Source organism: Gopherus evgoodei, chromosome 2 (assembly GCF_007399415.2).
Source record: "Gopherus evgoodei ecotype Sinaloan lineage chromosome 2, rGopEvg1_v1.p, whole genome shotgun sequence".
Classification (NCBI taxonomy): Eukaryota; Metazoa; Chordata; order Testudines; family Testudinidae; genus Gopherus; species Gopherus evgoodei.
The window spans coordinates 214,224,133-214,247,870 of NC_044323.1; the positions used below are offsets into that span (position 1 = coordinate 214,224,133).

The 23,738-nt window shown below is 39.4% G+C and overlaps 1 protein-coding gene across 1 annotated transcript in view; it reads left to right on the forward strand.

The window, feature by feature from the left end:
- The window catches only part of LAMA3 (laminin subunit alpha 3), a 194,065-nt gene that overhangs the window by 153,847 nt on the left and 16,480 nt on the right, over window positions 1-23,738 (forward strand). Inside the window, exons 46-64 of the mRNA XM_030549443.1 lie at window positions 1,203-1,253; window positions 1,612-1,763; window positions 2,341-2,451; window positions 2,555-2,666; window positions 3,167-3,334; window positions 5,264-5,460; window positions 7,194-7,310; window positions 7,586-7,740; window positions 9,438-9,579; window positions 10,067-10,166; window positions 14,164-14,280; window positions 14,382-14,561; window positions 15,439-15,581; window positions 16,777-16,953; window positions 18,398-18,549; window positions 18,661-18,811; window positions 19,054-19,187; window positions 19,709-19,856; window positions 21,819-21,941. Coding sequence (XP_030405303.1) covers window positions 1,203-1,253; window positions 1,612-1,763; window positions 2,341-2,451; window positions 2,555-2,666; window positions 3,167-3,334; window positions 5,264-5,460; window positions 7,194-7,310; window positions 7,586-7,740; window positions 9,438-9,579; window positions 10,067-10,166; window positions 14,164-14,280; window positions 14,382-14,561; window positions 15,439-15,581; window positions 16,777-16,953; window positions 18,398-18,549; window positions 18,661-18,811; window positions 19,054-19,187; window positions 19,709-19,856; window positions 21,819-21,941 — 2,630 coding nt within the window. The remainder of the gene's footprint in view (window positions 1-1,202; window positions 1,254-1,611; window positions 1,764-2,340; window positions 2,452-2,554; window positions 2,667-3,166; window positions 3,335-5,263; window positions 5,461-7,193; window positions 7,311-7,585; window positions 7,741-9,437; window positions 9,580-10,066; window positions 10,167-14,163; window positions 14,281-14,381; window positions 14,562-15,438; window positions 15,582-16,776; window positions 16,954-18,397; window positions 18,550-18,660; window positions 18,812-19,053; window positions 19,188-19,708; window positions 19,857-21,818; window positions 21,942-23,738) is intronic.

Sequence of the window (23,738 nt, forward strand, 5' to 3'; positions counted from 1 at the left end):
ATTGGGTAAAACTTCAAGATGTAAGTGACCAGCTGTGTTATAAAAGTACAGCTGCCTTGCGATTTTAGAGATTACTAAGCTTCATGTTAGGAAAACATTTAAGCATGCTGCTTTCCTGAAATAGGGTTTATAACCTGGTTCTACTCTTAAAAGTGAACATGTAAAAATGACATCATCTTACACCACAGATCTTTTCCCTGTGTGTGTATATACATAGATATTTGTGTCATATTTTCTCATCACGTTTCACACCCATTAAGCATTGAAGAGCCAGTTTAGCTAAGAGATGGTGAATTGGATTCTCTTCCTACCTGTGAATTATCAACAAAATGGTTTTCTGGGTAACATCTGCAAGCATGCCTGTGCACGCCCTTGACCCTCAAATCCTAGGTTGAGTTTGTAGATCTAATGATTAGATAAAATATATATATTTATTTTTGAAGTGTTAGCACATTTTTAATAGAAATTAGTGATGAAATGATAAACATGGCACCCTACAATGCCATTCTCACCGAGTTGCTTTTCAGCATAGATCCACAAAGGTCAAGTGAATTCTATGGCTAAAAATCAGCATCAGGAGTGAATGATTTCTATTTTTCTCTTTTCCAAGCATTGATAGCATACCAAGTTTAGAGGATCTTTATTCTGACAGTCTTAGTAAAGATTATTGAAAACTTCTCATTTTAAAGTATATGATATGTGCAGATTCACCCCTCTGTAGCACAGGAATTTGCAAATTGCTGGGGGAATCACCCCCAAGGTAGGGCAGAGTTGAAGAAGAGCAGCTTTAAATTCTCTAGGGTGCTTCATAGGAGCCCCACCAGAGGGAGCTGAATCAGAACATCTCTTACCTTTCTGGCCATGTCCCTTTTCTCAGCAGCACAGCCCGCTTTGCCTGCAAGCCCCCTGGTGCAGCTGAGACTGAAGGAGCCTTGTGCTACCACAACCCACACACACACTGGCAAACTTTCCATAACTGGGCACGCTGCACAATGCTCTACACCGATTGAATGAATCTGGCTCTTCAGCTCCTATAACATGCAAATTATTTATCCTTGAAAAACAGATTTGCAGAGTCTGCCCTCACATTTTAATGGCCTGGGAGTGCAAAGTATAAAATTATTTTTTACAAAGACAAAAATTAATATAACAAAAGCTTAATAACAATGTCTTAGTTACTGATTATATGTATCTGATTTCAGAATGCTTAAATCAAGACCCAAAAGATGTGGATACCGATGAAGATTGCGATGGTAGGTAATAACATGGTGGACTGATGATTGTTTGAAAGAAGACAAACTAGAAAAGGCAACAATAATGGCAGTAACCATGAACCAGTTCAAACAAGAATCAGCTAAGCATTTAGAGATGGGGGAAAATGTTACAGAGTGAAAATGCCAGACAAGAAGAGAGTTCGATGGGCATCCTTAATTCTGGATTTAGTCACTTTCAGTACTGTGACCTTTGCTGTTGCATTTGTTATGCATGTAGTGCCTGGTGACAGAGTATCATAGGGTTTCCATTCCATTCACTGTGACAATTGAAATGTTCTCTGCACAAAATAGCAATGATTCTCATTGTTTTCCTTTGCTTGTGGTATTTCCCTTTCAGCTTGTGATAGCTGTGTAATTACTTTGCTGAAAGATTTGAGCACAATGGGTGACGAGCTTCAGTTGATTAAGTCTCAGCTGCAAAACGCCAATGCAAGCACCCACACGCTGGGACAGATGAGGCATTTGGAAACACGCACCAAGGAGTTAAAAGTAAGTGACCTTCAACAAAAAAAAAAAGCTTTAAGGAATAGATTTCAGCTGATGTGTAGACTAGCATCTGAACACTAGAATTTCATGTCAGTTTGTGTCAACATGAAGTGCAAGCAAACACAGACAAACTGCTAACTCCACAATACACTGCTACTTTTCTCTGGGGGTTACACTATGGGAGGGCTGCTCTGAGGTCCAGGTAGGGTCCTTAAAAAAATCAGTGGCCCCTCCTCCTCCTCCTAGGCCATCCCGATTCACTTTGTGGGCTATGCCATCCAGACCCTTCTGCAGTCCTGCAACTTTCAGGCAGTTTATATTCTGCACCGCTTACCCAGTGAATTGTCTTCAGTTGAGATCCCCTCATTGCTGGTGGAATACATTGGATTCAACGGACCAGCTGATGTAAATTGGTCACCTGTGAAATTAATGAAGCAATCTTGATCTTTATTCCAGATGGAGATCTGGCCCAATATATTTTAACTTTTTAGAAGAAATACAGTCCTTGTGCTCTAGTTCTATACTATCTCTAGGTGGTAGATTTGGTTCAGTTGTGTACACGTTTTTTCTTTATTTTCAGATCTTGTTGAACAGTTACCGTTCAGCTGTTCTGAATCAGGGCTCAAAGGCAGATGAGCTGGAGACAGACTTGATCAATCTTAATCAGGATGTAAATGCGCTACAAGAAAAGGTGACATTAAAACAAAGTAAAAATAGTCGTCTCTTTTTATAACAAAATATTAATTTGTCTGCTCTGTGCTATCTCTAATTGTCTGTTTTCCCCCTCTTGTTAGGTTGAAATGAATTACAGGAAAGCTGAGACATTATTTAATAATTTTGGTCAGACTAATCAAAAAGGAAAAGATTTAGTTTCAAAAATACAAATTGTCATCATCAATATTCAGGGTAAGGGTGATTTCTACTGTTATGTGATGTTTTATTTTACAAAATCTCATTGACATACATACAATATTTGTAATTAACTTCTGAAATTGGAGAAGATTTCAGAATTCAACTTTATAAAATAAAAAGTTAGACACAATGGGCATACTTCAAACCTGGTGCAATTCAACTACCTTCAGTGGCATTACTGTTGATAAATTTCAATTTAATGCAATTAACCTAAAGTGTGTTTTGTCTCTCTAAAAGTTCCTTAGTATGCTTTAATTTACTCTCATTTCAAAGTACAGCTGGGTATACACAGAAACTTAGTTCATGGCAGGCTAGGTGAGGGTAGATTTACACTCCAGCTTGCCACAGACAAAGTGTCTGTGTAGAGAAGCCCTCAGTAAACGAAGGCAAGATTGGACTTTATGTGCTTAAAAACAAGAGCTGCTCTGGAATTTGTCTCCCTTGTGTAAATCTAAGTATCTACTCTGTTTAAATGTGGTATTTCCTTTTTTTAGTGCTCATGGAACAGATAGCTGGCACCAATGGAGAAGGCAACAAATTGCTCCTGGGAGATGCTACCAAGGAACTGGCCGAAGCAGAACAGATGATGAGAGAGATGCGAAAACGCAACTTCGTACAACTGCAAATAGATGCAGAGAGGGAGAGAAGAGAAGCTCAACTCTGTAAGGGGGGTTCTTCTTGAGGTCTTAGCTCATTATTCTGCTTAGTTTAAAATGTTCAAATCTTATGTCTGAAACATAAGAGACTACAAATGATGATGCTCAGGGAGTGATATGGAATTTCAGCATCTGATTGCACCTTTGCAGTGTATTTCAGTCATCTACTTTTGTTCAAATGAACATAGTGATACTGAAGGAGATTAAGAATGTTTAATGTAATCATGAAAGAAGTTAAACTGGGGAAAAATCGAAATAGTGTCCTGATGTGTGCTTTCTAATGCATTATTTGATCTCTAAATGAATCTAAATGAGAAAGTCCTATATTCATCTATCCACTAGCTAATTATAAAGCACAGAAACAGTGTAAACATAAATTATATACAATAATATGGTGTGTGTAAATAGTCCATAAAAAAATCTACATTAAGAAACTATTAAAGCAGTATAGTTGAGCACTCAAGGGTCAAGAAGTACAAAAGTTAAGGCTACACCCCAGTCTTGTGTCTTCTCTGTGTGCTTCCATGTTATGATATTGTCTATAATTACATGACCGTATGTTATTTCTGAAATAGTGTAATCCAACGTAATATCATATGTATTTTTGGCAACTTTTTTATGTGTGCAGTAAAACCAAATTCAAGCCCCATTGAAATCAATGGAAAGTCTCCCACAGCCTTCAGTGGGTGCTGGATCAGGCTTTGAGTGAGGTAGGGCTCAGCAGGATTCCTTATGTCATTCACTGCGCAAACTGTACATAAATGATTTCCATGGAATCTATTTGTCTGGCGTACACAATGTCATGCATCTGAGCAGAGCATGCTGCACATACATATCTAAGGTTGTAGACAAAAATTGTGTAATAGAGGACCATATTTCCCTCTGCCATGGTAGGAAGTCTTTGGCCCAGGACTGCCCAGAGGGGGAGGCAAGCGAGGCAATTAGCCCTGGGCCTCGCAGGGTCCCCCACGAGAATATAGTATTTTATAGTATTGCAACTGTTTTTTATGGAAGGGGCCCCTGAAATTGCTTTGCCCCAGGCCCCCTGAATCCTCTGGGCGACCCTGCTGTGGCCTAACCGATCCATTCTCTCCATGGCTGACGGCTCTATTTCTGAGTTGTGTGTGGCCCAGAAGATCCCATATGTCATGCTGCTGGGTGAGAATACGTCCCGCCCTACCTCCTGCCATCTCTACTGGGACATAAGGGAAAACCCATTCTCCCTTGATTGCCCATTCATCAGGTTGCTCTAATTAACAGGTGGGAAGGCAGGGTCACACACTCCTCTGCTGGGAAGGAGATGCAATGGAGAAGAAAGGTAGAGGTGGCCTCCTTTGGAGGGGTTTTCTCTCCAGGATTGGAACCAAGTGGCTGCTGAGGTGCCCTGCTGAGCTCCTGGTTACATTGTATCATGGATGCACTTTAGGGCGAGAATTTGGCCTGCTGCTTGAGTTAACTATAGCAATGTTCTCTGAGTGCTACATAGGAGTCAGTCATATCGATCACTGGGGGTAGAGTAGATTGTAAAGCCCTAGTTTGTGGCACAACTTCAGCATTACTTAAATATAGATTTAGACTTTTTGCACTTTTGGATCTGGTGGCTTTACTCAGTTTCGCCCTGGCCTTGTTTAGTGATGAAGCTGGATTGGATTAATGTTGTTTTCTTTAAATTTAGTATTTCCAAAAGTTCACCTTCAGCCATATTTTGTTTAGAGCTGATTTGTCATGTTAAATTATCCATAGTATTCTGGATCCCAAAAGCAACACATTTATCACTGATGGGATGAGATGCCCATGACACACACTGAAACTACATTTGTTGAGGATGCTCACCATCTCACAAGCCTGGGCTATTTAATCCTAAAGGCAGAACCCCACAGGGTAAAGTTAATTTTTTTCTGCTTCTGTGAATCTTTTTCAATTCTAATCTTGCAGTGCTGGAGCGTGTTAGGAATGAGCTACAAAAGCACCAGCAAGAAAATCATGGAGTTGTTAAAACTATAAGAGATTCGTTAAACAAATATGAATCCAAACTCAATGACCTTCGTGAAGCTCTAAATGAAGCAACTGGCCAAACGAAGCAGGCTGAAAACTTAAACAAAGATAATGGAGTGCTCTTGGAAGACATTAAGGTAATAGAACAAAAAAAAATCTGGACTTATTAGATGGGAGGAAATATTTCTGTCTTACTTTTGGCCTTTTTGTAAAGCCAAATTCTATTCATTCTGAACTTGATTCCCATTTCCACAAATGTCTCTTTCCACATCTCTGGCAGTGCAGAGAGGTCTCAACTGTCCTACTTAAAGCTGTTTCCACTTAACTCCCACTTAAAGGCCCCTTCATACAACCAAAGTGGTGTAGAGGGATTTAGTATAAATGAGAATCTGGATACTCTCTGCTCCGAGTATTTCCGTCTTCAGCTGTAATTATTCATTTTGTCTTCTGTGAGTGTAGTAAACTGAGCACAGGACAAAGAGTCAGGTGCCCTAGGCTCAGTTCCTGACCCTGCCACTGTTTTGATGTATGGTTCTTAGCTTGTCTCTTAACTTCTGAGTCTCCATTGCCCTGTAAAATGGGAATAATGATCCTTAGCCACTATTGATAACCTGCTTTGATATCTGTGGATGAAAATTACTCAATAGTGCTAGTTATTAATTACTGATAAATAAGCGCTGCTTGCCATTATGCCTCATCAGAAATGCTGCAGCACTGTTTGTGATGATGCCTAATGCAGCAAAAATTAAGTTAGACTTTTCACATATTTAATAAGTCCCCGAACTCTTGTAGATGTTATAATGAATAAACAGAACTGGTCGGACATGGAATTAATGCAAGGAATGTAAGCATACTATATTAGCCTGTATTCTCTTAAACAAATAGTGTTTCTGATTCAAAGGACAGTGCATTGTTTATAAAAACTAAGTTTTCAGCTACTTTGTTAGCACTTCTTGGACAGTAGAATCATTACTGTCAACTGTACATTACAATTGTTCAGTATATTACATGCCAGTGTAGGGCATCACTTCTAAAAATACAGCTAAAAATATTTACAGACTATTTTAAACGGTGGATGTATCTGCACAGATCATTAATCCATTTCTGCCTTTGCCTCTGCCACCAGTTGAAATGTTTGTGTATTTGTGATAAGATGAAATTTGATATGATAGATAGAGGGACAGATGGGTTGATTGCGGACCATACTATTGGAATGACTTGCACACACTTGGATACAAATACCATATGACTGTGATTATGATACGCATTGTCCTGCCACAACCCCAGGGCCATTGTACTTGCTGCTATAGGACTCTTTTCCCCACTGATCCCTCCACTGAGCAGGAGATGCTGGAACCAAGCATCTTCATTCATTCTCCTCTGAGAGCTTTCCAGAGAGGGCAAGCTGGAAAGCCTTCCCTTTCCATCACTGGTAAGACCCAAAGAGAGAGTCCAACTCTGGAGATGGTTTCAGTCTTTCAGAAGGTTTGGGAGAGGGGGACTAGGTCACTATTGGGTTTCTTGTTTTTATATCTTCCAGGGTTGAGAGGAGAGAGGCCCAGGATGTCTATGCTTCAAGGCAGTGTGAGGAGTTGATTAGAGCTTCTCTAGTTGTATCTATACACTGATAGGCAAACAAAGTTCCAGTCGGCTCTTTGCTCGGCTTGACAAACTGGGCTGTGCTAATATAAATGTCCTCAAATACCTTTGAATAAAGTCTTCAGATCCCCAAAAGACACCTAGATAATACAGCAGTGAGAGCTTTGGAAATGCTGCTGCTAACTAGCTTGGCTAGGTGATCATTTGATTTTTCCCTCACCCCTAATTGCTGAACTGATCACATGCTTTCCAACCCTCTAATTTTCCTTAGAAACAAATTGAAGTGATGAATAAACAACAGAACAATGTCTTGGGTCATCTCAACTCTGCCCAATCTTCCTTGTCTCAGACTAAAAGCATACTTGGATTACTGCAGAAGAGCAAAGAGGTATAGTTAATCAAAATGTGTGACATTTTAAATTAAAAAAATACTGAGTAAAAACTTACATCATTCTAATTGAAGTAAAAATATAATGGGATAGATTATAATGTGATTGATGAACTGCAGTCTGTGAAAAGGGGTTTTCTTTTTTCCCTTCCTCTACACAGCTGTGCAAGGAAATGGGGATTACTTCACTTGCAGGACTAAGGGCGAAGTGCTGTCTATCAGACACTTTGTAATATGTGCAAATAAAAATAAGATTTCTGTTTATAAAACCCCAGGAATATGAAAATCTAGCTGCTAAACTGGATGGAGCAAGGAAGGACTTGAATGAAAAACTGAAGAACCTTTCCTTATCAGCCAGCAAAGAGCCACTGGTGGTGAGGGCAGAGGAGCATGCCAAGTTTTTGCAAGACCTGGCAAGACAACTGGCTGAGTATGTTCTAATTTCTGTAAATGAATAGTTCAAGTACATGATGTACAATTTTGTAACGTACTGTGCATAATTTCACTTTCCTTTAAGGTGACATGTAAAGACAGAAAAAAATGGGTTTGTCCCTCCTTTTGCTGCTTTGTGGTGTGTAAAGTTTTCTTTTTTTTTCTGCTTGCTTTTTGTCTTAGGCATTTAAGTCTTAAGTGTTGGTCTGTTTTTCCTGAAAGACTCTTTCAGGGAACTTAAGTTTGTGCAGTATCTGGCACAATTCAGGCGTGATTGTGATTGGATCTTGGGCTATCACCACAATACAAATAAATAATAATGGAATGATCATGAGCATCAAGGGAGTCAAATGTCTATCAGGGATGGTCTAGACAGTATTTGGTCCTGCCATGAGGGCAGGGGACTGGACTCGATGACCTCTCGAGGTCCCTTCCAGTCCTAGAGTCTATGAATCTATGAATTTATAAACCTGAATGTTGAGAAAGGAAGGAAATTTTAGCCATTTTTAGGCAAACTTTTTCAAATGCCTTTTTTCCTTTTGCTTCATTTTATTGATATCGATTTAACTCCAATGCCTGACATACTACTGGGAGAAAAGTTTTTTCTTTGTGGAAGAATCTTCACCTCTGTCCCTTTATTTGCTCACAGTAAAAGTTCATATTAATTTTCTGGTGCTCCAACAAATCCTCCAGGAAAGTCAGGGCAAAACACTTGATATACTTGATATTTCTAAGGTAAAGTATAGATAGGAAAGGGAGAGATCCTTTAGATAGATAAAGTTTTTGAGACCTTCTGTATATATATTAAAGAAGCAGAAAAGGGCAGAACTCTATTTTGTTTCTTTGCAAATAACTTCCACCTAGCCCTAATGCTAACAAGAAAACTCTCAAAAGATAAAGTAACCTCCATAACATGCCATCTGGATGGAAATGACTTTGCTTAAAAATTAATTGTGAGATTGTGGCTAGTTAGAATCATAGAACACAGAATCATAGAGTCATAGGGTTAGAAGGGACTGCAAGGATCATCTTGTCTAACTCCCTGCCAAGATGCTGGATTTGTTATGTCTGGCGATCCAGATTCTTTTTTTGAAAACTTCCAGTTGTCCATGCAGCTTGTTCAGTTAGCAAAACAGTATTGTCATAAATATCGGGCAGGCAGTCTTGGATACCTGGCACTGCACAGGTGAATTGAGCACACAGGTTTTTGTCTCTTATGTTTCCCTGATTCCAGGGCTGCTTGACTGCTTCCCAGTGCAAGATAGAGCAGCCCTGAAGTGACTCTGTCTTATGCTAGGCTGTTCGTGGCCCTCCAAGGGCTGTTCTGGCAGGTGGGGATTAACTGGAGGTTGCAGCTTTCTAACCGGTGCCCTTACACGGGGGCTGTGATGGGGTGGCACAGAGCTGGCCATGTTGAACTGTCCCATTGGAATTACCAGAAAACCTTTTCGCTTAAATGCTGCTTTGCAGCACCAGACTAGTGTAAAGCAGCGTTACTGGACACCAGAACTGGCACTTTATGTCAAAATACTATTTGCTGTTGTTACAACCACCGTTATTGTTGTAAAGTATTTGCATTTTCTTCATCAGCATTAAGTAGCAAATATTTAAATTAAATGCTGTTTAAAATAAGTCATTCTTTTTTTAGCCTGCAGTTTTTGCCTATGGTTGTATTTTTCACCCTATTTTCCACAGAATTAAGAGAAACGCCAGCAATGATGAGTTGGTGAACTGTGCCATGGAAGCTGCTACTGCCTATGAAAATATTGTTAATGCCGTCAGTGCAGCTGAGGACGCAGCCAACAAAGCTGTAAATGCAGCTGATTCAGCTTTACTGGTAAGAGCATTATTTTGTCAAACGATGGTAATTTTGTTACAAACAGGTGATCTTTATAATTAGCTGGGCACTGAAGTTAAACCCATGCATAGAAGAGGTATATTTGCATGTAGAAATTATCCTTTTGCAGGCACAATTACTGTTCTGCATATTCAGATATTGGTTTTGCATGTGCATTATGGGTCACAATTTGGGTGCTACCAATGTCTGAATATTGGTCCATAGACTGTTAACAAGAAGATGACAGAAGACACAGTTTTCCGCTAAGAACAAACATTGCTTTTAAGAACAAAGGGCTGTGTTATACGCAGGGCTTCACCAGTAGCACTAACCGTGAAGGTAGGGGGTGTCTTCTTTTTGTTGGAAACATTTATTCCTTTTATTTTTTTAACTAGATTAGATTATTAATTTTTATTCCTTCTGATTTGTTTTTCTGCTTTGAGTTCAATTATAAAACTAGTCTTACAGTACCGTGCTTTATCACCAGACTGTGGAGAGGGAAGACCTATCAGGAAAAGCCAAGAGACTGAACACTGAAAGCAGCAATCTATTAAATCAAGCACAAATGTCACAAAAGACATTACAAGGTACTGTAAAAAGCAAGATGATAACAGGAATTTTGGTACAGTATGAGAAATTCTCATTTAAAAGTCACTGTTTATGGTTCTGATTTAGCAAAGCACTGTAACACACACTTAACTGTAAGCAGGAGAGGGTAGCTCCATTCTTACCTTTTATAATGGAACATGATACTATGGTTTAGAAGTTCCTTCTGCAAGAGGGTGAGGAGTGGATTCTTCAACATAGTTATGGTCCGCACTGTGGGATGCCAAATTCTGCCATTGCCCCCTCCTCTACAATTCTCTTCTACAGCAAGATCCTGTAGATAATGATCCTGACCTCCTTTGTAAAGTGCTTTGGAATCTCATGATCAGCACTCTACAAGAACTAGGTATTAGTGTATTTTAAAGACAGGCTTTAGTCTCTGCAGCAGATGTGATTGTCAAAGAGAGAGAAGAATGCAAATTGCAAAGACTATCTAGTGTATTGCTTAGTGTAGTCTGAATGTCTCAGAAAGGTTCAGCATCATCTCCAAGAACAGAATCCTAATACAATAGGAACATTTTGATCTGGTTAAAACACCTACATTTAAAGTATTCAAACAGGAAAAAAAGGCAAGATTTGGGACTAGTCACTCAAAAGGGCTATATATAATAGATGTAATCCACTGACCAGTGCCACTGATCTATAAGCATGCACCTACTTGTATTATTATGGGTGTGTGCAGAAGTTTTTTTTTTTTTAATCCTTTAAATTGGGACGTAAAGTATGAGTTAAATTCACCTGGCACTTCCGCTGGAAAAGCCACTGCAGAGGGGCTCCAGGAGACCTGTGCACCCCTAAATGTGGGCAGCATTAACTAAAGAAGGGTGTGGTCTGGGAGGCGAGGGAATGCACTGATTAATTCCCGCAGCAGCCGGTGTCAGTGGGGTTCTTATGGAAGCAGAAGCTACTCTGCCCTTGGGAGAGGCAGTAGGAGGATGCCTCCATTTCTTGCCATTATAATGTAACATCTGATTCTGCAGTAAAGCATCTCAGCGACTTTAACTGAAACGGGATCCATGTATTTTACTTGCTTTTTGACCCTTTGTTTTATCGAGTATCCTACGTTTCACACACATGCCTGTGGGATTATGCCGTGCACTTCTGTTTGCCAATCCCCTGAATAGTTTAAATTGCACAATATTGACAGGTCTGTTAATAAAAAGTAAAGGTAGGCTTTCTGCGCTGTTATTTTGATCCATAAATATATTCTATGCTAGCAGTAACCTGGGAAACATTCATAATAGTGCATGCTTAGTAGAGTATTTACCCTTTCTGGAGTTCAGCCAATAGAGCAGGGGTGAGCAAACTTTTTGGCCTGAGGACAACATCGGGTTTCTGAAATTGTATGGAGGGCCGGTTAGGGGAGGCTATGCCTCCCTAAACTGCTAGGAGAGGCCCGGCATCTGCCCCCTAGCTGACCCTCCCTGCTTTTCAACCCCTGACAGCCTCCCCAGGACCACTGCCCCATCTACCCCTCCCTGTCCCCTGACTGCCCCCGGCCCCCCCACCCCTGACTGCCCCCTGCCACCTCATCCAATCCCTCCTCTCATTCCTGACTGTCCCCCCGGGACCCCTGCCCCATCCAACCACCCCTTCTCCCAGACTGCCCCTGGGACCCCTGCCCCCATTCAACCCCCCTGTTCCCCGCCCTCTGACCACCCCAACCCCTATTCACATCCCAGCCCCTGACCACCACCCCGAACTCCCCTGCTCTCTATCCAACCCTCTCTGCTCCCAGCCCCCTTCTGTGCTGCCTAGAGCACCGGTGGCTGGCAGCACTACAGCCGTGCCACCCAGAGCACTTGGACAGGCAGCCGCACCGCCTGGCTAGAGCCAGCCATGACACTGCACAGCATAGAGCACTGGGTCAGGCCACGGCTCTGCAAGAGCCCCGCCGCCCAGAGCATTATGCCGGCGGTGCTGTGAGCTGAGGCTGTGGGGGAGGGGGAACAGCAGGGGAGGGGCGAGGGGCAAGCCTCCCGGGTCAGGAGCTCAGGGGCTGGGCAGGAGGGTCCTGCGGGCCAAATGTGGCCTGCGGACCATAGTTTCCCCACCTCTGCAGATGGTGACATGGTCACACACACTTGAGCAGTTCTGATGTTCCATCCTATAGAGATCAGTGGCCCACACACACACATTCACACATACTTTCATTGCAGGTGGCCCAGCAGATACACAGGCATGCAATCTTTCAGTATATAGATCATAGTATAATATTTAATCCTATTTTCCATTCCCTTCTTTCATGGCTTCTTCTCTTCTTTGATTCCCATCCATCATCTCAACAGCTTCAAAGGGGCTGAATGAAGTCCTTCCACCACTTTCTATCTTGTACCAGCTTCAGAGCTTTGTTCATCTTTAAACCTTTTTGGTCTATGTCATTCTTCACCACATCTATCCAATGTATCTTGCCCTTGCCATTTTCTTATCTCTTCATTTTTTATTTTCTGCAGTCTTGAAACGCTGTATTTCCCTCAGCAAGGTCATTTCTGCAGTCAAATCTTGTATTCATTGGCTTTCCTCATACTCTCACGCTCCAATCTGTACAGCAGTATCGACACAACAGTTGTCCCATACGTGCTGGGTTTTGTTTTTATCAGACTGTCTTTACCCTTCCAGATCTTGCAGTTTTCTGAATGCAGTAGTGGTTCTTTTTTTTATGTCGTCTTCACAATTCTCATTCTTCATTACTAGTCTTCCAGGGTATGCAGTTTCTTCGCCTTGTTCTAATACTTTGTGTCTTGAGTTATTCTCTGTAAATCCTCCTTGGTCAATGCTGTGAGGTTAATATCATCTGAAAATCTAAAATTATGCACTGTCCTTCCCCATAATGTGACTCCTCCTGTTGGATCTCTCAGAGCTACAGCTTTTCAGTACCACGTAGAACAAAACTGGATATTGCATGCATCCTTGTCTCATTCCTGTTGTAGTTCTGAATCATTCCATCTGTTTCTTATCTACTCTCACTGCACTCATCAACTTGCTGTAGATGCTTTCCATCAGCTTGACGAATATCTCAGGGATGCCATAGTCTCATAACTTGCCTCAATCCTTTCTGCCAAATGCTATCCTGTTTGAAATCTATAAAGTTGTTATAACAGGTTCAGTTGTGTTCTATGTACTTCTCTGTATCTGTGTTATCACAAATAGCTGATATATTGTACTTCATCCTGTTCTAAATCTGCAAGTGCCACTTCCACATACCTCTTCATTCTCCTCTGCAACGTCTCGATACATGCTTTTCCTGGCACACTCAATAGCTGATTCTTCTGAGTTCTTGCATTCACTCGTTTCCTTTTTTATAGATCAGTACTATTATCACTTCCTCCCCGTTCGCTAGGCACTTGGTCTTATCAAATGTTTCTACAAGATTTATAGACAAGCCAGAAGTGCCCTTCATTAGCAGTTATCTTTGCTAGCTACCATCACTACATTTACCATGGTGGCTGAAGGTCCTGGGACATGGCATTGCTGGGCACATTCAGCTACTTGGAGCCTCTAATGAGAGTTGAGTGAGTTGCCAGGAGCAACTAGAAGCAGACCACCCCTTGTGAGTGTGGCTGTCTACTAAGCAAGGATACTACCTTTTGACCTCACCCCATAAAACCCATTCCCACAATGTGGCAGTATTATTGCTAGTCATAATCATCTTGGGACACTGTATTTTTATTTGAGCCTCATATATATAATAGATAATCATAATGTATTGGATATGCACAATAATGTATCCCCCAAATCTGTGCCCTTCTCTTAAGCTGCCTTAATCGCTCATTTTTTCCTACTCCAAGGGGCAGATTGGGTATCTTCACCCTTGGTTACTATCTATATTACTACCTACGTTTTTTAACAGGGATGGGAAAGGTATGTGCCCAATGCTCATGTGACAGTGCAGAGTGCTGCTGCCGCCATTCCACCAGATGGCCGAGGCACCTTTGTATAACACCTACCAGGCTGATTCATAGTACCCTGTTTTTGCAGATATTAATCCAACTCTTGAAGATATAAAGCAGAGGCTGGGTATTGTGGAAGGGAAGAAGAACAGGGTGCGGACGGACCTTGATTCTTTTCAAAATGATCTCAACGGGATAAACAGAGGTCAGTCATTTACTTAGCACATCTACTTTGTGTTATTCTGCCATTGTTCAAAGTATTTACCTAGACTTCTGTGTGTGTGTGTGTGTGTGTGTGTGTTTTAGATGACATAGACAGCGTCATTACCAGTGCAAAGAACATGGTCAAAAATGCTAATGATATCACTGCTAACGTACTGGATGAACTGAACCCCATTAAAGCCGACGTGGAAAAAATAAAGGGCACCTACAGAAGCAATCAGAGTGCTGACTTGAATAAGGCTTTGACGGAAGCAAACAATTCAGGTGGGTGCTGTGCTTGCTGTTTGCTAGTGTGTGCTGTTTAATGCCTCTCAAATTTCTGTCGGAGTAACCAGGTAGACATAGTGATGATAATGATGATTATTTGTTTCTGGTGGTACCCACTGAGTGCAAGCTGCTGTACAAACATAAGAAGCATAGTCATTGCCCCAAGGAGCTTATATGCTGAATTTGGTTTTAGCCCTGTAGAATTTGAGTCTGATGGAATAAAATAAAATAGAGTCTGTGAAATTAACCCCATGTTATTGATGTAATAATAATAAGAGAACGGTGGCTTTGAATGGAGGTGATTTTTTAAAATAGTGGTATGAGAACGGGGATAATTAAACCATAACAATGAAAAACATTGTGAGTTTCTAGATGGTGTATTTTATGTATGCCCAACTGCATTGTTTGAAACACAATAGACCAGATGTTCTGCTTATTTACAAGTGTTTTACTCCAGTGTAACTGCTGGCATCAATGGAGCTACTCCTGATTTACATGAGTGTATGTGAAAAGAGAATTACAATAGCCAACTGTATGTATAGCAAATTTGGCCAACCCCTAGTATCCAAAAATCATGAGATTTAAAAAAAAATAATAAATTTGGAGTTCTTTTTATTTGGCTTTTAAGCCTTTAGGCACTTGTGTCGCATTTTCAGGCTTTTCTCCACAACCATGAGGGTTAAAAACTTAGGTTTTTTTAAAAAATGAAAGCTGAGATTCTCATGTAATCTGTTTTTTCCAGGAGCAGGGATTTTAAGGAAACACCAAGTATTGTGAGACTTATGATAAGACTATCAGAGTTGGCATTTTTGGCATGGGTATCTCTCCTCCTTTCCAGTCCTCCAATAATTTTTTTCTCTCATCACAATAACAGTAAAGAAATTAACAAGCAAGCTCCCGGACCTGTTTAACAAGATTGAGAGCATCAACCAACAGCTGATGCCAATAGGCAACATATCTGAGAATGTAAACCGCATAAGAGAGCTCATTCAGCAGGCCAGAGATGCTGCAAACAAGGTCTGTCACAAAAATGTCCGTGATTGCTTGACATTAGGGATTTTTGTACACAAAGATGCTTTCAATCCCCTCTGAAAAATATTTTGTTATAATATGTATGAAGGATACTACATAAAAATCAAACCACTAGTTTTAGCGAGCACTTTAGATACTGTGGTGGTGGGCACCAGAATAAAACAGATACAACAGTATAGTATACCTTTCCTTCTGTCCCACTCCACGATCCCTCCCCTAACCAAGATCGTTCCTACAATTCCCATGTTGGTATTCCCTCTCCTTTCAAAGGCTTCTTTTTGTGGTGACCATCTCTCCAGTGGAGGAGGGCTGGATGCTGCTCTTTGAAGCCAGTCACTACTGATCAGAACAGAAGTTCTCAAACTGGTCTGTGATTCACTGGCAATCCACAGAGAGCTGGCAGATCACATAGTGCTGCTGATGTTTGTTTCTAACTGCTATATTGCACTAAAAGGCAGCAAAATATACGTTACTTTCATAGTATAATTTTTCCGTTGATTGCCACGGGATGAAGTGATCACAAATAACAGGGCAAGTGTCCATGAGACACTCTCCATTAAGATGTGGTCCACACTGAAAGATTTTGCTCAGGTCTAGGCCTAGAGAGAACTTCGCAAGAATACTGGTATTGTATATCTTTATTAGCTACATGTTACAGTACCAGACAGGCAGTGAAGCTAAGGGACTGAGCAAAGGGCCTGAGTTCTGGGGCTTGAGCAAAGCATTGAGGTCAAAATTTCAACTCAAGTGTCTAAAGTGAGGCATTTGTATCCATGTGTAGGCATCTGAATAAGAGGCCTGGTTTTCAGAGGTGTTGAGCACCGACAGCTCCATTTGACCTGGACTCTTTGTTGCCTCGGCTGCAAAATGGGAATAATAATTACAATACAAAGGTGTTGTGGGGACTGAATAGTTAATGTCTGAAGATATAAAGTGCTGCGTAAGTACTAAGTATTAGTAATAGCAGAGTAGTACCTACACTTGTGTATAATTGTGTTGGCTTAGAGTCAGATCTTGCAGTGTTGTGACAATCCATGTCTAAGTGGGTACATTATGGCCACCTAGGCTGTTAGTCATAGGTCACTTAGCACAGACACAAACCAGTGTTGTTAGGGAGGTGATGCCTTTTTTAATTTAAAGGTAGAAATGTTTAACCTATTGTATTTGTTTTTCTTGGTAGGTTGCTATTCCCATGAGGTTCAATGGTCGTTCTGGGGTAGAGGTTCGACCTCCAAGTGATCTTGAGGATTTGAGAGGCTATACTTCCCTTTCTTTTTTTCTCCAAAGACCTCTGCCAAGACAAGAGAGCTTGCAACAGACTTCAAATATGTTTGTAATGTACCTGGGCAATAAGGATGTAAGTATTTCTTTTGATTTACTCCAGTACTTTGAACAGAAAATGCATTTTGGAGCATGAAGAGATGTCAATGCAGATAACTTCCATTAGCTTAATTTATTTGTGTGTCAGAATACATTTATCGGGAAGATAGCCCTTTCCTCCACTGACACATAACTGTTTGGGCAAATATGTGTTTCCCCTATCCTGCTGTTCTTCCTTAAAAGTTATTTCCCAATAATGGAAGCCACCAGTTAATCTTGACAGTGACTCTAACTTGCAACCATGGACTTCATTGTAAAAATGTTTGCTTCGGGCTTCCTGTGTGTTTGTATTGCCCCTAACACTATGGGACCTGATCCTGTTTCAGGCCTCTGAGTGTTACTGCAGTATAACTAATAACAAACCTTTTCTTAATTAGGTTTATAAACGGTTCTCTTCTTTAAAATTTAGTCCCTTACCTCTTTATTTTCCCTCTCCTGCATATGCAAAACAATACATTCTTGCTCATGCACTCCCATTTGCACAAATACCTAGCACAATTTTCCTATGTATGTAGGTACCACCTGTCAGTTTGTATGCTCAGTTACCCATCTGTACGTGCATTCACTATAAATGTGGATATGCAGTTTAAGTGCACTGATTCCGCACTGGATTTTATCTTCCTGATTAAATCTCAGGAAAAACTTCCTAACTGTAAAAATAGTAGAACAATGGAACAGACTGCCTACGGAGATCATGGAAGGTCCTTCACTGGAGGCTTTCAAAAGGAGGCTTGATAGCCATCAGTTTTGGATGATTTAGACACAACAAATTCTGCATCTTGGCAGGGAGGTAGACTAGACGAGCCTTGCGGTCCCTTCTAACCCTATGGTTCTATGATTCTAGTCTTTCAGAACGTTTGGCCTATGATGGCTTTGATTGAGGTTTATTGAAATACTCTGTATGGGAGAAATAAAATGGTAATTGTATGGAAGATTGTTGCTTCCAGGGATCTCAATAGGAGCAGTTGGACTTAATATTGTTTCTTCCATTTTACTTACCTCACAGAGGCATTGTGAGACTAAAGTAATTAGTATGTGTATAGTGTTTTGATAACCTCAGATGGAAGGCACTACAAAAGTAGAAAGTATTTTTATTGGTAAGTAATATTTTTGTTACAGTAATAAAAGAAGGAGTTGTGTTTGGACCCCATTCAATCCAAGTGCATACAACTCATAAAATGATTTGAAATTATTATTAATTATTATTATTATTATTATAGAAACAGAGCAGCCAATGAAGCTACAAAACATCCATCCCAATTAGTAAACTGAAAAAAGTTTCTAAATGGAATGATTGCTACAGTAGGAGGATAGCTTTCCAGCTTTCAAAGCATTGTAGTGTCCCTGAAGTAATCCTACTATATTTTACCAGCTCTAGCATCAATCATTCATTGATAGTTGATTTGCTCTTCTATTTTTAGGCCTCCAAGGACTACATTGGTATGGCTGTGAGAAATGGTCGTCTAATTTGTGTTTATAACCTGGGAGGCAATGAAGCCGAAATAGAAGTGGACCCATCAGTGACTGAGAGTAACACTGAGGAAGCTACTTTGGATCGGGTGAAGTTTGAAAGGTACAAGACTCTTAAAATACAACCCGCTCTCTCCCTTTTTTCTATATCATATTTAGATGTTACTTTATTAATAAAATGTGCTATTCCTTTACTTTTTCCCTTTGCTTTTAGGATTTACCAGTATGCAAAGCTGAGTTACGTTAAAGCAGCCACCTCAGACAAAGAGACTTTTGACAGTAGCAGTGGGAGCAGTCACACACTCCTAAATCTGGATCCCAACAGTGTTGTCTTTTATGTGGGAGGATACCCACTAGATTTTCAGGTAAATAGAAATATAATTCTGGCCTACAAAGGTGTTTAATTATCATAACTAGGGAATTTTTAACCATTGAGTGTTCTATAGCTAACACTTTTGATTATTTATACCTGTAGCTTAAACAATATCATTTATTTGCAATACATTTTAATAGTTAACAGCATTACTATTTTCATGTCTGTGTAAACATTATTAAATTGATGTTGATGTTTTGCTTGGGGTATTTTTATGGCTTTTATTTTTTGCAGCCTCCCAATGCACTAGACTACGATCATTACCAAGGCTGCATTGAATTAGACAACCTAAATGAGAATGTTATTAGCCTGTACAACTTCAAGAGGACATTTAATCTCAATACCACTGAAATGGAGCCATGCAGTAGGTAAGAAATAAATACAGCAAGTGTCTTACATTAAGAAATTGAAAAAACTTTATCACTGATAAATTAAGATTAACTGTATTTCCTGTTCATGTGACCACTTTAACATCAGGGAAGATTACCACTTAATAAAACATTCCCACCCACAGTAACTTCCGTTCACGTGCCCTGCCACCCAAATATTCTAATAACTAGACACACACTCGAATGCCTCAGCTCCACAGCATCCAATATTTGGCTTCTTTATAGCCTAAAATTACATTAAAAAGAAACATCTGGTCACTAAAACATTTTAAATAAGGTTTTTCTTCTCTAGAAACCATATCTTAATCTCACTGAGATTAATGAGAAATTGACTTCAGTGGGGTCAGGATTTGGCATTACTAGAATCTGGTCACCCCTGTTACTAAATATTTTGTTTTAGGCTTTTTAAAAAATCACATTTATTGTGGTTCTTGTTATGTCCATGTGGTAGCAGTTATTTGCTCCCATATATTCTGTTTTGTGATGTTTTATTGCTACAGATATAAAGCAGAGTCTGACCAAAACTATTTTGAAGGCACAGGCTATGCACTTGTCACAGCTAGAGAAGCAAATTTTCTTCATTTGTACTACGAGCAGGAAATTCAAACTACTGCAGATGAAGGCTTGGTGTTTTTTGCAGAAAACCAGGTAACTAATGGAGTGATTCTTTTGAGTACTATGTATACTTATAATAATCTGAAAACTGAAATTAATCAAGAAAGTGCTCAGAATAATAGCTCTGAATACTACCATAGCCAGCTGTGAAATGGATTAATAAATTCTGTCCTATGTTTTATTGCTATTGAATATTAATTATAACACATTTTAGAAACAGATATTTAAAGAACAGATGCTGATTATAGCACTGAACAGAGAGTGTGAGGTACTGTATGGTGAAGAATTGCCCCATTACTCACTCGAATGATGGCATCTCCAGCTTAGAAGAAACAGGCTCAGAGGGAGGATTGTTGGTGGCAATGTTGTGATGAGCTGACAAGTTTTAAAGAAGGCCATTCTTGAGGCAATCAGAGCTTTGTCTTGCTTTCAAGAGGAAATTATCGTAATGTGCATCCCTGAAATGCCCCATACAAATAGAAGGTGAAGAATAATTTGTAAGGATCAAATCATCTCACTTCACCCAGAGCCACTGAGGTAGTGAGAGGTAGTTTGGAAATGGAGGATGGAATAATAGTATTAGTGAAAATGCAATAGATGGGCTGCAGTTTTAGCTGCTTTGACCCTGTATATGGCTCTGAAAGAGACCCCCCAAAAGATTAAGGAAAATACATTGTTGTTATGCATCATGTTACAGATAAATGGCATTTTGGTAATGTAAACCTTCCTTTAAAAGGACTCTCTATACATTTTTCCTTTTCATCAAACCAGTTATTTTTGTGATATTGGTACATGACGAAGGGAATTGTGTAACCCAAAAAAATGTAATAGTCATTTGTGCCTACCTTTCAAAATTATAGCCCAAATTCTGCTCCCAATTACTCTAGTTGAACCCATTGACTCCAATGGAGTTGCACCAGTGTAACTGAGAGGGAAATTTGGCCCGATACTGGCATCTGAGATGAGTGCTTTTTTGATTTAGGTAATGTGATTAGAGCTGATTGGAAAAATTCCAACGAAACATAATTTCATTAGCAGTTGCCAATTCTACAAAATCTGAAAGTTTTGCAGAGATAATTTGATTTTGCCAAAGTTCCAGTGGAAACCCACCTGGTTTCCTGCAGTTTGCCCTACAGCCTCCTTAACAGCTTACCTCCCAGTCAGCTCAGAGCCTGGACTTCCAGGATCCACAGCTCTGGTGCTGAATTCTATTTCTTTGGAGAATTTTGAAATTTGCAGAGTTTGTTCCAAACTGGAACAAAACCTAATTTCAAAATATTGAAATTCCACACACCAGATGTAATTATCTTTCTCTACACAACTCTAGTTCTGATAAATAACAGAGCAAGGAGAAACTTAGAGTATAGGTGATGATTCCTATAAACTTTGAGGCTTCAGGTAATCTGTTAGGTGCTAGAACTAATGATAAAATTGCCTGTTGTATTACTTATCTAATAAGAATGCTATGTACATATTTGATGTTTGTTAATATAATAAATCATTGCCTTATTGCTATAATAAAATTCACTAAACTCTGAAATTAAAAATGTATGCTATCAAAATTTTGTGGAGATATGATGGTATTTTTTGAGTTGATTCATTTTCACGAGTTTGAGTTAATTATATTTATCATTAAGAGTAAATTCTAGAATGTTTTGTATTATCTTTTCTTTTTGCCAAAAATTTTCTTGTTATTATTTACGGTCCTGGGAGGCAGTGAGGCAGTGTGGCCCAGAGGACAGAGCACTGGACTGGGATTCAGGAGACCTGGGTTCTGTTTCTAGCTCTGCCATAGGCCTGCTGCGTGACCTTAGGCAAGTCACTTAACTGCCCCATGCCTCAATTTCTCCATCTGTAAACACGTGCTCTGTAAAGCACTTTGAGATCTACTAATGAAAAGTTCTATATAAGAGTAGTAGTATTTATTAAAGTAATTCACAAGACAATAAAAATACATATGATATATTACACAGTGGTTTTTTTTCCTTATTGCAGGATCATTTCATTAGTTTGAATATTGAAAATGGCCATCTGGTGTTCAGATACAAACTTGACTCTCAACCTCCAAAGGAAATAGCAAGCAATAAAGCAGTTGTAAACGATGGAACGTATAAGCAAGTATGTCATTTAAACAAATGATATATTTTATTAAAAGTATCATGAACTTCTGAAAATATATAGATCATAATGGGTGAAGCTACACATACTATTTCAAATTCCTCTGATTGTGAAGTTTTGCGTTTCTTTTTAGATGATTAGGCTAGAAAAACACTAGCTGATGTTTGCAACTCATATGGAAATTAATCTTTACACTGCCTAATATCATGTATTTCTGAAGGAAAACTATTCCTGGCAGAATAACCACTCAAACAACTTGCCCTCTTGCAAGTGTATTGCCTTAATTAAGGATTATAATATTGATTGTAAATACTAACATTATTTTAATGTTTAATTTGGTATTTTTATCTGAACTGTTTTAAGAAAAAACTTTTAGCTGACCTTTATGCAGCTGCTTTTTTTAATCTGATCAGCTTAAAAGCGGTCCAGCTATTTTGTGGAGCTATTTATATGAAGTCTGCTATGAAACATAATCAAATCTCTTTCTTGATGTTTATTTTGGCCAAAAGTACAGTTAAACTGTACTGTTAAAATAGACAGATTTTTCAACAATAAGAAAATGTGACTGAAAAGTTAAAATAACAACGGTGTATGTGTTTATGTATGTATAATTTAGAGCTAGGGAAATATTACAGATAATTATTTGTGAACATATGTTCAAACTTTTAAATGATTTCGCTTGTCTGTGTCACTTTTTTGTTCAGTTTTCCTTGGATATTTTAACAACTATGTTTACTGGCAGGAATATATGCTTAAACAGCATATTTTAGGAAAATAGTGCAGAACATTCACAAAAGGCACATCTTGAATTCATATACATGAGTACTTATGCCAGAAACCTAATTCTAAAAGTCACACTCATCCAGTCAAGATGTAACCTATGTGTCCAATCAAAATGGCTCAATTTTGACTTACAAATATAAAAGCCAAAAGCAGTACGCCCAGTGAACCAGCTGTAAGCAGTCGGTAGGCAGGGATTATATGTTTGCATAGAATATGAATGGAATTTCAAACACCATATTAATTTGTAGAAATCACAACCTGTTTGTAGACAATTTGCTCACAAATAAGAGGGCTACATTTGATGAATAACTTGTTACTGTGAATAGTTCGTGCAGCTTTTGTGTGTGTAGGATTGTGTAAATGCACTGAGAAAGGGGTGGCTAACTCAAGTTCTGATTGTAGCTGAAAAAACTGCAGAGACCTGAACTTATTAGTAAAATGAAACAGAACATGTTTGCTAATTAAGAAACTTAGCACCTGATTTTCAGTGGTGCCAGTCACTCACGCTCAGAACTTCATGAGTTAGAATGATTCCAAACCATGTGAGTATTCAGTTTATGTGCCATACTCGCTAGAAGGCAGTGGGTTCCAGTGGCTAGGATTGGAAGATATGAGATCTGTGTTCTGCTTCCTTTCTGCCACTGATTCTCTGTGTAAACTTAGAAAAGTCACATCACCTTTCATCATCACCTCAGTCTCTTTTGCTGTAAAATAGGCATAATGATACTTACTCTTGTTTCAAAAGTGCTTTGAGAGTTGCAGATAAAATGCATAATCTAAGTACTAAGTATGATTATATCTATTCATTGCTAGACCACTCATGCACAAAAATCTGCGTACATACTTCATTTAAGCATTTGTTACTTACAAAATGTAGAGTAAATCCACTTGAAGCAATCCAGTTACTCTGTATTTAAACTGGTGTAAATCAGAACAAAATTAGACCATTTGTATTATGCTACGTTTGCACATTTTGATGTGCTAAATTATTCTTGTTTATTTTGTGTGCACTAA